Source organism: Engraulis encrasicolus, chromosome 16, assembly GCF_034702125.1.
Source record: "Engraulis encrasicolus isolate BLACKSEA-1 chromosome 16, IST_EnEncr_1.0, whole genome shotgun sequence".
NCBI lineage: Eukaryota > Metazoa > Chordata > Actinopteri > Clupeiformes > Engraulidae > Engraulis > Engraulis encrasicolus.
In genome coordinates, this window is record NC_085872.1 from 2,035,001 (window position 1) to 2,049,120 (window position 14,120).

The following is a 14,120-nucleotide window of genomic DNA, read 5'->3' on the forward strand; positions in this document are numbered from 1 at the left end:
AGCACCTTTTTTCTTCTTAAGCTTCTTTACAAGAGCATCCACTGCTTTTTCAGCCCATTTCTCCTCCTCGTCCCCCTGTTTCCAGCCCAGAAGACGCTTCACTGCCGGGCTTGTGAAGGAAAACAGTGATGTGACATTCATGGTGGTAGCTTTGCCTGGCACACCCCAAACGGTGGGCCCTCTCTGCCCACACCACCTGCCCTGGTGTGTAGTCCTGTCACAACTGAGGAAAAGACAGCCGAGCTTTGTGAGGCACCCACGGACATAGGTGAACAAAAAAAACACACACAATCACACAGGCTTGTAGTGGAGCGGACGCACTGCAAAAAAAGACCAAAAAAAAGTCTCGGTCCTCGTAACTATGTTCAAGTTGATTTGAAAGGATAGTCAGAGGGCCTGAGGAGAGAAGAACAAAAGAAAGACAAGACATTATACTGTGTTAGTACCTACAGTATGCATACAATAGCTGTGTTGTACATACACTATATTCTCCCCATTCATACTATCTGGGACTAATTTCATCATTGCACAGTCGAGGTAAACACAGTATTTTACCATGTCAGTGTCAATGTTCAGACTTGACATGGGGCACATGAAGGCATGCAATAATATTGAGCCTAATAATATGCAACTACTGCCCACCTGTGCTGGACTGTACTACACAATTACTGTGACTAAGACTTACTGATACAGTATTAACGAATAGTAAAGGGTTGCAGAAATCATCAGCAAGAAACAAGTGACAGTGAGTCACTGCATCCATGTAAGGTGATGCTCTATGAAAAGTGTGACTGTGGTATTCTGTCACCCTTTTCATCGTTTGAACAGGCAGAATAACAATATGCGCTTATTTGACCAACTAGGATCAATGATCAATTATTGTTTTCAGGTATCAGGATGCATTTAGATAAGTAACGTTCTTTTTTTTTTAATCCAATGCATTTTCTGCCACTAGGCCAAAGTTGTACCGCAAGTGTTTATCGAGATTTTTTACTCTGACACGATGGATCCTGTTCTAACCTCATTTAAGGGGTAAGAATCAAATAGTATAGCAAGTGATTATATCAACCCAAATATAGGTTGACGTAAAACTAAGCTTACCCCATCAGCCCTTGCTAAAAAAAAAACTTATTAACCAAGGTATTGCCACAATATATACCCACAATTAGCACGGTTTAATATTTAAAATGTTAACAAAAATAAATATGTAAGAATGGTCATGTGGTTTACAATTAAAATCATACTTCTAGAAACTTCTAGCAACTGATTTAGTGTGTGTGTGTGTGAGTGTGTGAGTGAGTGAGTGAGAGTGTTTTGGCTACATCTATGTCAAACAAGACAGTAAACCCACAGCAACTCACAAATCATGGCCTTTCAAAGACCTTGTTTTCTAGATAGTGTTTTGGACCGTTGTTAAGTTTACAGATCTGAATGGCCTACAAACAGCACGTGTGTATGTGTAAGTGCTGCATAAGACTATTGAGAGACCTCCAATGAAAACAGGTGCTGTTTATATCCAAAGGAAGGGATGGTGGTGGGTCTGTGTAGGGTTTGTTGGCAGCTATCATGGTCCACAGCGACAGGAAAGCTAAAAAGTTTACTCCTATATTTAGCAGAGCAGGCCAATCTCTCCGCCAACTGCTAATTTAAAATCCCTGGACCCTGTGTTGTTACCAGGGAGGACTGCGGTGGAAGACAGAAACATCCCTCTCCTCTTCCATGACACTACATCAAAAGGAAACATCTTATGACCCCCTCCCCTTTCTGTTGACTTGTTTTTGAGGTCTGCCTATCAGCCAGCCACAGATACATTTCATGTTATTGTGATGAACGAATAAAGCTCTGAAGATAAGCTTAAAGACACTTGGATATCATCAGTTCAAGAATGCAACATCAAAGAGTAATTCCATAGAAACGCTATAGGCTAAGGATTTTGACTGAGTGATGTCACATTCACACTAAAATAAAGACTTGGCTTAGATTAAAACCAATCTGCCCACTATATGTGTCACATTGTGCATCCCCCCCTTGTTCCCTCTATCCACAAAAGGCAGATTAGACCAACAGAATGAAAATATTCAAACAAACACTATTGTCCTCCAATGTCAGTGTAGGCATACACACTGCCATAGAGGCAGCAAGGTGAATCCAAAAAAGCACAATATATAATATTTTACCATTCAATGCAAAGCAAAAGCTTCACACTGTCACTACAGCCGAGTACATTACAAACCCTCAAGCGAGAAGTATGATATCTTTATACTTGCTGATTACTGGAAACAATCAGATTTGCCTTAACAAGTTATGAAAGATGTTGACAGTGGATGAACAGAATGGAGGAGAAACAATATTTTGATCAAATTCAGGGGCGAATTCCAGGAAGAGAGAGCCAAACATTCAGAGAGCACAAGGACAATACAGCCATTCTGAAGGACATATCCGAGGACCTATACTTTATAGTAGGCCCGACAATAAAACCTGCAACCACATTTATGACACACAGATTTATCCTATGTGCTTTGATGTGACTACTGTGGGTATCAAAATTAAACTGTTATGGATATTCTTTCAATCATCAATTTAACTTAAGAGTCTAAAGATAGAAAAAAACGAAGAAGCAAAAGACTTCTTTTAACTGTATGATTATTACAGGATGGGAGGTAGAGGGGTAAGCTTATTTTTAAACAAAAAATATTATGGATGAGCCATAATAACTCACTGCAACTAAGACTTACATATTTACTACCTTCTATTACGACATGATAATCTGCAGCAGAGAATACACTACATTTGATGAGTGCAAGATCATGCTCATAGAGTTACTAAACACAGGTTGATCACATGACCGACTTCATCCTGCACCAGTCCTACTGCTGGATGTATCATTTTGCGCTGCTACATTGTTGTTAATCAATTTAGCCTCCTGCAGTGGAGGATGAGGGGGCAGTAATGGTGCTCTCTCCAAGATCCCTGGGGACGCTGCATTATAGAGATCCTACATTATTTATCAGGGGCCTGGATCTGAGCCTCTCCATTAAGAGTTGGCAGTTCAATTGAGACATTCAGGAGATAACTCAGAAAAAAGGTGGGGGAGGGAGGGCAGCCAAAAATGATGAGCAGAAGCACAAACACGGTAGGAAATGATGGGCTTTGGTGGTGAAAAGGTGATACAGCTGGTGATATCTTTAGTGACGCATGCCAGTATGTCTGAAGTGTATGATGCAGGGAAGACAATACCACAATACCATTACCAGACAGACCATAATAACAGAAGAGAGAGACGAGCTAAAGGGAATGGAAGAAAATACAACGATAGCAGAATGAAATCACACATGGAGGAGAGTAAAGAGGATGGTGAGAATGAATGAATGAATGAATGAATGAACTAACGAAATAACCTCCTTGGCGGAGGTAATGAATGAATGAATGAGACCAATAACTGGAATAATGGAAGGAGGGAAAGCGAGGGCTGTAATGCTGAAGAAGGCCTACGCATCTGCTCCTCACAACATCTGGTGGATTCTGGGACAGCGAACAGAATCATGTTGTAGGCTACATACTGTAGGATGATCACCCTCAGAGAACATTTGAATTTAAGAGACAGGCTCATGCTGCATGCAATTCAAATGCTGCAACTGTGACTCTAGGCCTACTCATGAAACAGTTCAAATGTAATGGGACACTTCTCAGTGAACACTGTGCCAGAGCTGTCATTATGAAGCCTAATCCACAATACGTGATTTAATGGTAGGTCTACAAAATAGGCTACTCATATCTCTTATCCAGGCTAAATGTGGACTCTAGGTAACACAGGTCAGGAGATGACTAGAAGACAATTTAATTCAACCAAGTCAGAGACAAGGACAAATTCCCTGTCCTTTGAGTAATCTGATATGTCATCTTGAATGATGTCAGGAGAACTGACCCAGGAATACCAACCTCTGCATCCACAGAGCTGCCACCCACTATGCCACATTTTATATTTTGACGACTTAGGAGGCACAAAATAACTATATGGCTACTGTACACAATCTCGAAAATATAGGTCTATATACGCCTCATAAGATACAGGCTTTGTATCTGGGACTATAAACACCACTGTGTCAACATCAATGATGTAAAACAAAACCCTCCCAAAAAGATTGACCCAATCAATTAAGTCAATATGGTTATATTCGAGTGTGTTCATCTTGTGTGTACAATCACATAGATTATAGCCTATTTTAGCAGCAGAATAGCCTAATATAGGTACAAGAAACCAATGTGGGTAGCCTAGCCATCACACCGCACATCACAACACATGATAGGCCTATGCGAGTAGCCTATGAATTGGGTGATTAAAAATAAATCTCGAATCAACCCTTAAGACAAAGCAATGAAAGTTATCTTGCACAAAACAGTGTTTTCCGGTCAGGATAGTTCACACATGCTGTAGTCTAAGGTAAAGTTTTCGGTAAAAAAAAAAACTATTTCTAATACACTTTCTCTTTGTCATATCAACAACTTCAACACGATGCACGGTATTCTAGGCCCACAATGCTGACTCCGCGTCTCGTACACTTTCTGTGCTTTGTTAGTGAAAACCGAAAGTAGTGTTCCCTACCTTAATTCAGCACTTCAGGCATTCCTTCCGAAAGTCCGTCCTACAGACTGCTTCTGCCTTCTCCTGGCGTCAGTGTGTCGCGAAACCGCCTCACCTCCGCGTGAAAGTTGTATCAGAGCGCGGCATACAGTTAGGGGCGGTGCGATAATAGAGACTGATTTTTTTTTTTTTTTTTACACATCTGAAGTTTGCAGGTCTCTGGGGTGACATTATGCAACTGCTAACCAATGCATTATATTACGTTGTGTGCATAGTCTCTCTAACATCTGCAACGCTACAGTTCCTGATCGAGTCATCCCAAACAAGTCCTACCAAAGAAATGGGCTATGGCTGTTCAGCTGTGGCGAACTAATACCAAGAGAAAATAAACACATCAGTCAACGACCAATCAATAGGCTACATCACCATTGTTTACACAGTAAGGCACTGGCCAGCTGTGACGCGCGCGCCTCGTTTAATTAATGTCGTGGTGGGACTAGCCTGTTTCAACTGCCCGTCTAGGGTACTTTTTCTTCTTCAATTTGTTTCCGAATATGCAACCTTTCTGGACATCCATCGATCTGTTTTCCATTCTCTGGAAAGTGTGTCGGTAGAGTTCAAGCGAGAAGTTCACACTCACCGCTCTATGTGCGCATGGGATGGATCTACATTAGTCCTGAGGGCTGGCTCGCTTTCTTGGCGGATGAAAACAGTGGAAGCCCCAGGCGCGCAGGTTACGTCACAAGCCTGGCGACAGAATGTCTGAGTGCGGCGCGTAAGCGGCACGTGAATGTGAAATCTGGGAAAATAGTGTTAGTTAACACTTTTAGACATAGGTTGCATGCAATAGGTCTAACTTAAATGTCTACACACACTGTCTGTGGAGTCAGTGGAAATAAATTTTATGTCAGCAAAATAATCAAAAGTTACAAACCAGATCGGAGTAGGCCTACATAGTTCCCCGGGTCATGTGTTCCCCGGTCTTTATGGGACCGGGGAACTTAGGACCCTTTTAAAAAGGGTCCTATGATCCCCACATTCTGAGAAGGGGATAAGGCCCAGGATGCTTAAGCGTGCATATTTCTTGCACGAACGGTTGCCATGAGTATGTTGAGACAGTGACAGTATGCTATGACAGTGGTAGCCTAACGGTTACCCTAACCCTAACTGTAATGGTGCATTCCCCAGGGTGGGAGATGGGGTATTTCTGACCTCCTACATGCTGAAATGCATTGGAACGCCTGTTGAAGCGGAATGTTCAAGTTGCGAGCTGGGGCCATATCGAGGCCTACCGCGACTTTGAAATCGTGACGTGACGTGTCAACACAGCAATGACAGTGCACAGCATGGGTGCACACACAGCGATAGAAATAGTTCAAGTTTGACTTGCTGGTTGGAACGCTTTCAAGTGGGAGGTAGCTGCCTCCTGGTTGCATATTGGGAAGCTCCTGTAATAGGAATACGAACCCTAACAATTCACGCTCGCCATGCAGCAGCAGTCTAGCCTACTTGGAAGCAGCAGGGAACATAGAACCCTTAGTGCCGCATTCCCCAAGGGTGGAGATGTGATGTTCCTCCTACTTGCTGAAATGCATTGGAACGCCTGTTGAAGCGGAATGTTCAAGTCGTGAGCTGGGGCCACATCGAAGGACAGTACCCTGACTTCGAAATCGTGACGTCAACACAGCAATGGCAGTGCACGGAATAGTTTATGTTTGACTTGAGGCTTGGAACGCTTTCAAGTGGAAGGTCGCTGCCTCCTGGTTGCATATTGGGAAGCTCCTCCCGCTCGGGAATGCAGGGTAAGTTCCCCGGTAGTGGGGAACATAGGAACCGGGGAATGTAGGACCCGGGGAACATATGTCTCCTCGTCCTCCTAATTGATGGACCATGGTCACATCTATGGCGCATCTATTGTGTCTTGACAACATGTTCTACTTGTGTGGCCATGTGTCGATTTGTATTCCTGGATTGCAGTAGCCTGGCGACGCCATCCTATTTCAACCCAAAGATTTTGTCTCCGCACATATGGCGCATTCCCCAACGGTGGGAGATGGGATGTTTCTGACCTCCTACTTGCTAAAATGCATTGGAACGCCTGCTGAAGCGGAATGCTCAAGTTGCGAGCTGGGGCAAAATTGAAGCAAACTGACTTCGTCCCATTGACTATCATGATGTCATCACAGCAATGGCAGAGCACAGTGTTAAGAATAGTTTATGTTACACATTACTCAGCAATCATCATTCTATGGACAAATAGAGTTGATTCTGACAGGTTAATGGTTGCAAAACAGCCTGTGAACTTTTCTAAGGTGTAGTTATATTGACATTGCCTCTTTCAAAGATGAAATGCGGCTAAATGAAAAGAACGCATGGTGTTGTTTACATTGCTGACATCTTTGAGAAGTGGATATGTAATTTTTGTCCCTCCATGTTTGTAGTTTGTTTGACTTGCTGGTTGGAAAACTTACAAGTGGGAGCTGACTCCTTGTTGCATATTGGGAAGCTCCTATCGCTGGGGAATGTGGCATCAGTCCGGCAAAAGCCTCCTAGCTCGGTTCGCTCACTGTTTAGCCAATCAGGAAACAGTTGAGAGTGATGTAGAACTCACCTGCTGAGTCCGTTACTGATTGGTTTGTTCTAATCTACATAAATGACGAAGTTTTGTCACTTCAATATAAGGAACACATTCGCAGTATGGGATAGCAAGAAAATATGGATACTAAGAAGATATGTCACTGATGCTACGAAGGTCTTTATTGTTGTCACTTTTGTTATTCAGTGTACTGATCATAAAGTGGTCTTCGGCTAGTCTGGCTAACCTAAAGAAACAAGGCACACTTTTCACAGTGTGTAGAACTTTTTAGCTTGTGGCAATCTACGGCACGGCTGCTGCTGTAATTATCCCTCACTTAGTTATATGTTGTCCTTTAGCTCTGATTAGTATAGAAGTGTGATGTAAAGCTCTATTTTATTATGTGTTGTAAAGTGGCTGGAACAGGAAGTACTTTCAACTACGCCACCCCTGGGGGTATGAGCCCCCATGGGAAAGTGAGTTTGAACTCACAAATACCCCACACTACTCACAGTTTACCCGCACAAGGCAAAATGCAGGTTCATGCAAGTGAAGACAGAGACATTTCTAGTCTTGTAAATCTTTATTTTTCCTGTCAAATATAAAAAATATCAATATCAATATCAATTTCAATTATTAAAAATATATGCGTCACTTTTTTGTTTGTTCACTTTTCAATCATACGGTCCAGTGGGTCTACAAAAGAAATAGAAAATAATACACCGCAAACCCAAGGAAAAGTAATACAAGAAAACCAATAAACCATGCAAAATAAGAAATCAAATCAAATAAATAAGAACAGAAACAATTTGATGTTGGCATGCACGGAGTCCGAGTGTACAGCCGGTCTTGACAACAATAGTCACGGAGGTGAGCATGGGGTGCCGAGGCTGGATGAACACTGATGAAACTAAACTACAGGATGAAACACTGATGAAACTATAGGACCGCTAGAAGGACCGAGGAAGTGCTGGGCACAACATGAGACAACGCCAGTCAGTGGGTAGTCAGAGTGCAGAAGATCGATAAACACTGATGAAACAAAGTAGCCTATCATAGGACTGCTAGTAGGAGTGGGTAAGTGCTGGGCACAGCTGAGGTGATACAATGCCAGCCAGAGAACATCACCTCCAAAAGGACCGGTGAACACGCACAATTCTCAGAGAAAGACGGTGACAACAACTGCCACCTGAAGCTCGATGTTGGAAGAAAGCCTAAGGACAAGCCAAGCGTGCTTGCCTGCCTCCGTGAAGACCGCTCATTTATGAAGATGCCAGACAACGAGCTAGGGAGGTGTCGCTCGCAACCCGTGACGCCAAACGGCTATGATGCTTTAATGGGCTGGCGCACCACTACAATCTACCCCCATCTTTTGTCGTCGGCCCGACGACATACAATCAAGACAAACGACAAGAAAGAAAAGGCCATAAGCTGGGAGGGGAGGTTAAAGATATCTACCCCTCACTTATCCCTCTGGGTAACCTATGTGGGTTAGAGTGCTGCCCCGTGGTAGCTTGGAATGAGTGGCGTGGCGGGTCAAGATCAACCATAGATGTGGCCCCGCCGATTGGGGTAACCCCTGGAATAGAGGGTGAAAGAGTCCCTGTGTCAGGGGGTCCCCTTAATCAGGTCAGCAGGTGGTTGGTGTGCAGCTCGGCTCAGCTCCTGCACAGGTGCCTGCAGTTGGCACATAGTGGGCCCGACCCATTGCTCAGCCAACACAAGGTCCTCCTCATTAGACAGCTTATCCTGATTGGGAGGAGCAGTTGCACCCATTGACGGGTTGTCAACAGAAGGGCCTGAAGCTGGGGGCCCAACCACAGCCTACAACAGGCTACGGTGCACCTGCCTTAACTTGCTCGACCGACCCACTGGGGTGATGGTGTACACGGCGCCTCCATCGGGTGGGGTCCGTAGGACCATATATGTCAAGGGGCTCAATTGGTCGTGGATTTTGTGGCATCCACAGATCCCCACCTCACGTATGTACACCAGCTGGCCCTGCCCAAGGGGCTCATCCTGAACCCGTTGATCATGCCTATTCTTGCGATAGGCCACCGCCGCAGCTAGGCGCTCCTGTGCACCGTCGAAAGCTGTTTGAAGCTGAGCTTGATGCTCTTGTAGCCAGTCACACACACGTCCTTCGACCGGGTCCCAAACCCAACCTAACAGGAAATCGGCAGGTAATTGTGGATTCTGTCCAAACATCAACAAATGGGGAGATTCCCCTGTGGCCTGGTGTGGTGTAGTATTGTAGCAGAAGACCACCTGAGGTAAGCATGCAGTCCAATCTCGTTTCCAAGAGGCCGACAGGGTCTGCAGCAGATTGTGCAAGGTACGGTTAATCCGCTCACTTTGAACGTTTCCAGCGGGATGATAGGGAGTCATACGAGATTTTTGGATACCATACATGCTACACAGCTGTTGAATCAGAAGACCTTCGAAACAGGGCCCTTGGTCAGAGTGCACTCACTAGCCTTAGTCTCACTGCAGGGCCAGCCCCGGGCTGGCCCGGACAAAAGGGGGCTGACGGTGATCTCATCAAAAGGGGGCTAGGTGCTAAAGATGGCCGCCGGGCCAGGTTGTGGGGCTAAGGGCCGCTTTCCCTGGCCCGTCGAATACGATGGGCCAGCAAGCACCGCCGAGGCTCGGAGGCGGGGTCAACCTCGGGCGACATAGCCCACGTGCGATATAGCCTACCAGACCTTCGGCGATAATAGCGCAAAAGCTAAATAAGCCGACATAAATGTCATGTGTGAGTATTTGTGAGACACTTTTTATTGGTGTCCAGTGGAAAGCATGCCAAATCACGATAATGGCACAAGAGTTGGCGGCTAAAAGCAGAAAAAAGCCGACATGACTTAGCTATGACATCCCAAGTTTAAGTGTAGTGGTGCCCATGATGCCCTGGTACAACAAAAAAGTTATGTTGGCTAAATAACTTTAAAAACACAAACAGAAGTGCCAAAGTTGCATCTTATGAAATTATGCCATAAGAAAGCCAAACACCCCAAACTAATAATTTGCCCAGAATTTAGCGATAAGTCCCCCATGCAGCCACATTATTACACAGTAAAGCACAGCTGTTATTGACTTAGGCCTATTTAAAATCATCCTCACTCTGCTGCCCTAGTGTCTCATGTTTTGCAGACATACTAAACCATAGGCATACGTTTTGCAGACATGTGCCATAGTGCGCACACTTAGAATTCCCTGCAGGACACACACCGATGTTATGCAGATTGAACGACTTGTAGGCTACGCTACTTCCGTGGCTACTTTAATAAATAGTCGCTATTCCCCTGGCTCATCATTTTCTATAGCAGCTGATGAAGATGCTATGTCTCCGGGATTTGGTCTCTTTTCACATGGTAACTTATTCAATTACCTGCACATTCACCATGAATAGACAGGTGGCACGCCGCAACGAGGGGGTGTGTCGCTATGTCCGGGGCTCATAATTTTCTATAGCAACTGATGAAGGTGCTATGTCTCCGGGATTTGGTCTCCTTTCACATGGTAACTTATTCAATTACCTGCACATTCATGTCTCGCTATGTCCGGGGCTCATGCTTCTGTGCGCTATTGGGGGGATTAACTGGGCATGTTCGCACGTCTCCTTCTGTTCACTCTCAGTTGTCGAGCTGCTCGTATTTTCATGCGTCTTTGTCTTCTTAACATGCGCTGCGTCCCATACAGCTTCTGAATCGACAACTTTGCCATGTAATAAAACTGTTCTTGAAAGGCAAGCCATTTTCTTCTCCTTCTTTGTCGTTGTTCTGTTGTTGTCCTTCTGTGATTTGGGGCGAAAGTGGGCTGTGCCCGACTGACGTTTCACAAACAAGGCGTGTACCTGAATGTGCCTGGGGTCGGCTATGAGTCCGATCAGGCAAAAAATGGCCCGGGCCGGCAGCTCCGAGCCGGCCACTCTCCTGAGCCCCGGGCGGCCCCGGGCCGCTGAAGCGCGGCTAATGAGACCAAGGCTACTGAACCACTCATTGACCAGCACCTGGGTCACTGTAAGTCAAGTGTGGGAACAGCAATGGAGTACTTACAGAAAACGTCAGTAATCACCAGCACGTTCTCGATGCCCCAGTGGGTAGGTTCACGGGTGGTAAAATCCACTGCGATAATCTCGTTGGGCCGAGACACTAAAAGATGGCCTATATAGTTTGCAGCCGGAGGGCGCGAGTCCTTGGCCACCTGACACCTGGGACATTCTGTGCACTACTTCTGCACTTCTGCGGTCATTCCAGGCCAATAGCACCTCTGCCTGACAAGCTCCAGAGTTCAGCCAACGCCCTGGTTCCCATGCTCTTGGTACAACTGGGTTAGTACATCCGACTGCAGCTGCTGGCAAGGCTGGAACATCTTGCGATAGAGGAACCCCTCCTTTTCTATGAACCGGTCCCACTGTCACAACAGTGTCAGGGCCTGGGTGGTGAGCTGTTCCTGTTCCACCCGGGTGGGCCACTGTTGGGCTCTCCAGAAAACCAAAGCTTTCAATATGGTGGAGTCAGCTGCCTGTGCTAACAGGTCTGCTGGACCATGGGCCGGCAAGATGGAAATTACCAACTTTGTGGCCTGAATGGTACCACTGGAAGCAGGGGGCATCCGCTGCAACAGCATAGGGACAGTAGTGCCTGGGGCCAGCTCGTCAATATCCCCAGCCTCCGCCTGCTCCTGCCGGGACAGGCCATCGGCATTACAATTCAACTGCCCAGCACAATATTTCAGCTCAAAGGCAGCTAGTTGCACTTGCGCCACCCAACGTTGCTCAACTGTACCAAGCTTGGCAGTGGCCAAGTGGCTCAGGGGGTTTGTGATATTCTCAAAACTTCTCAGTTATTGCCTCCGATGGTAGCCCAGTTTTGGCTTATGCTAACTCCAGCCTCCCCTTCATCCTCGATGTCGATGCCAGCTACAGCGGGCAGGTGCGCCACATAACATGTGGCCGTGCGGGGTTCAATTCTTGCCTCGCAACATGTTAAAAATTAAATGGTATTCCTTCACAAACATAGGCATAAATTCGTCTATTATCCATCTATTATTTGTCTATCACTTTGATTTCACTTTGTGGCTGGCTTCATTTTCCATCAAGCAATAGGCCTACAGTTAAATGCACACCTTCAGGCCTACACTTTACAGCATATAGGCAATAAAAAAAGGCGTCCTCACAACCGCCTTTCAGACACAGACCATTGGTTTTTACATTGAAATGATTCAGCAAATGCTCTCTGCAAAATGTTTTACCTATGCTTTTCTTTATCCTACAAAGAAATTCTTCTGAAAAACTAAATAAAACCCTCTAGCCAGTGCAATCCTTTTATTTTTGCGCACTGAAATGATTTTCAATGTCAGGACAAACTCCTTCTTTGAACACTGTTTTACGCAAGGTGGGCATCGAACGTGGACCGCTCATGTAGGGTGCACTTGCGTTACCGCTCGCCTACGGACGCTCAGACTGCGTCTGTGATAAAAGCTTAATTTGGAAACGCATGCCGGACTCGCCAACATGATCGCATTTTCGACAATCGTTGATATGGACTTCCCCTGTACAACAAGTGAACCATACTGATGCACGACTGATCTTCAGTGGTGGAATGGTTTCAGCCACAAGTTTAGGCTGCCGTTAGGTGAAACTCGGCTTTTGCATGTGAGCGCCGCTGCATTCAGCGCCAATGATGGAATGGTCCCCAGATCTCGGAGAGGGCTGAGTTGAAAAATGCAGCATCACTGGGTACTGACAAGTCAAAGGTAGCTTGAGCAATACAGCAGCATATTGAAATTGGCAGAAGTTATCCTTTAATTTTCTCTAGGATTAATTTCTCTATTCTATAGGCCTACTCTAGGCTACTCTATTCTGCTCTACTCTAGGGACTACTCCGAGCTATTCTAAGAATATCTAACAACAGAAATGCAGACGTCCACCAAGGAAGCAGATTTTTTTCAAGTCTACTGCCTTGTCTGCCTAAAACAGGGCTATTCAAATGGTGTCCCTGGGGCCAGATGCGGCCCTTGGACGGCAAGGTACTGGGCCCCTATAAGCCCCTTGAAATACAGAATCGTTTTCCGGCATTTAGAAATAAAAGTATGGGTTTCGTATCGAGCTGAAACAGTACAGGGGACGTTAAAATGCAGGAAATTACACCTAAGAAATGCCAAACTTCCTGGGGGAGGACTCTCAGACCCCCCACTTCAATGAAGTGTCCGGGATTTTTTTCATTGACAGTCGGCAACCATAATTCAGTACATAGGCCTACGTATAGTTCGCCTCTTTACAGGGAGGAATTTGATAAACTGGCCCTCGATGACATTTAATTGAATATAGGGGTGCATCCCAATATGTGACCTTGCCTCCTCCACTTGTGCTTGTCTCCTCGTCCCGCCTCCTGGCCCCTCCTCCGTGGAGAAAACGATAAAGTTTCCCAGCTGTCAGCATCGCCACAACAACTTTTGAGGGACTGTTTTTCATTCACCATCCCAATTGCAAATGAGAAAAGGACTTTACAATTGAGCTTTTGCAAGATATTGAAATATAATGCTGTTGTCAGTGATGTCATCATGACGAGAAGCAAGTGGAGGAGGCAAGTGGAGGAGGCAAGGTCACATATTGGGATGCACCCTAGGCCTACCCCTGGCCTAGAATGTCAAAATTCGCCCTAGGCTATCCCATAACCTTTTCACAATTCCTGGATTATTCCCAATAAACTCCACAAAGATTCATCAATCCGTTCATAACCTTTTGAGTTATACTGCTGAGAGACAAAGAGACAGACAGACAGTCAAACCAACGCGACCAAAAACATAACCTCCTTGCTGCTTTGACCCAGAGACGGTTCACTTTGGTTCACCCCAAGTGACACCCCAGATAGTGGAAATGACGTCACGCAGCAGCGCCTGCTGTTGGACGTTGACCTGTGTTTTTTCCAACATGCAGACTCCCGTCCTCGGTCTGTGCCT

The 14,120-nt window shown here is 45.5% G+C and overlaps 1 protein-coding gene across 3 annotated transcripts in view; it reads right to left on the reverse strand.

Moving 5' to 3' along the window:
- smad1 (SMAD family member 1) overlaps positions 1-5,349 on the reverse strand; it is a 15,727-nt gene extending 10,378 nt beyond the window's left edge. Inside the window, exons 1-2 of one of the 3 annotated variants that reach the window (XM_063218240.1) lie at positions 5,223-5,349; positions 1-396 (exon numbers count right to left, since the gene is read on the reverse strand). The exon at positions 1-396 is cut by the window's left edge and continues 259 nt beyond it. In XM_063218240.1, coding sequence (XP_063074310.1) covers positions 1-141 — 141 coding nt within the window. In that variant the 5' untranslated portion in view covers positions 142-396; positions 5,223-5,349. Of the gene's footprint in view, positions 397-4,603 lie in introns of all 3 variants that reach the window. The other 2 variants (XM_063218242.1, XM_063218239.1) reach the window with 2 other exon arrangements.
- Positions 5,350-14,120: the final 8,771 nt, after the last annotated feature.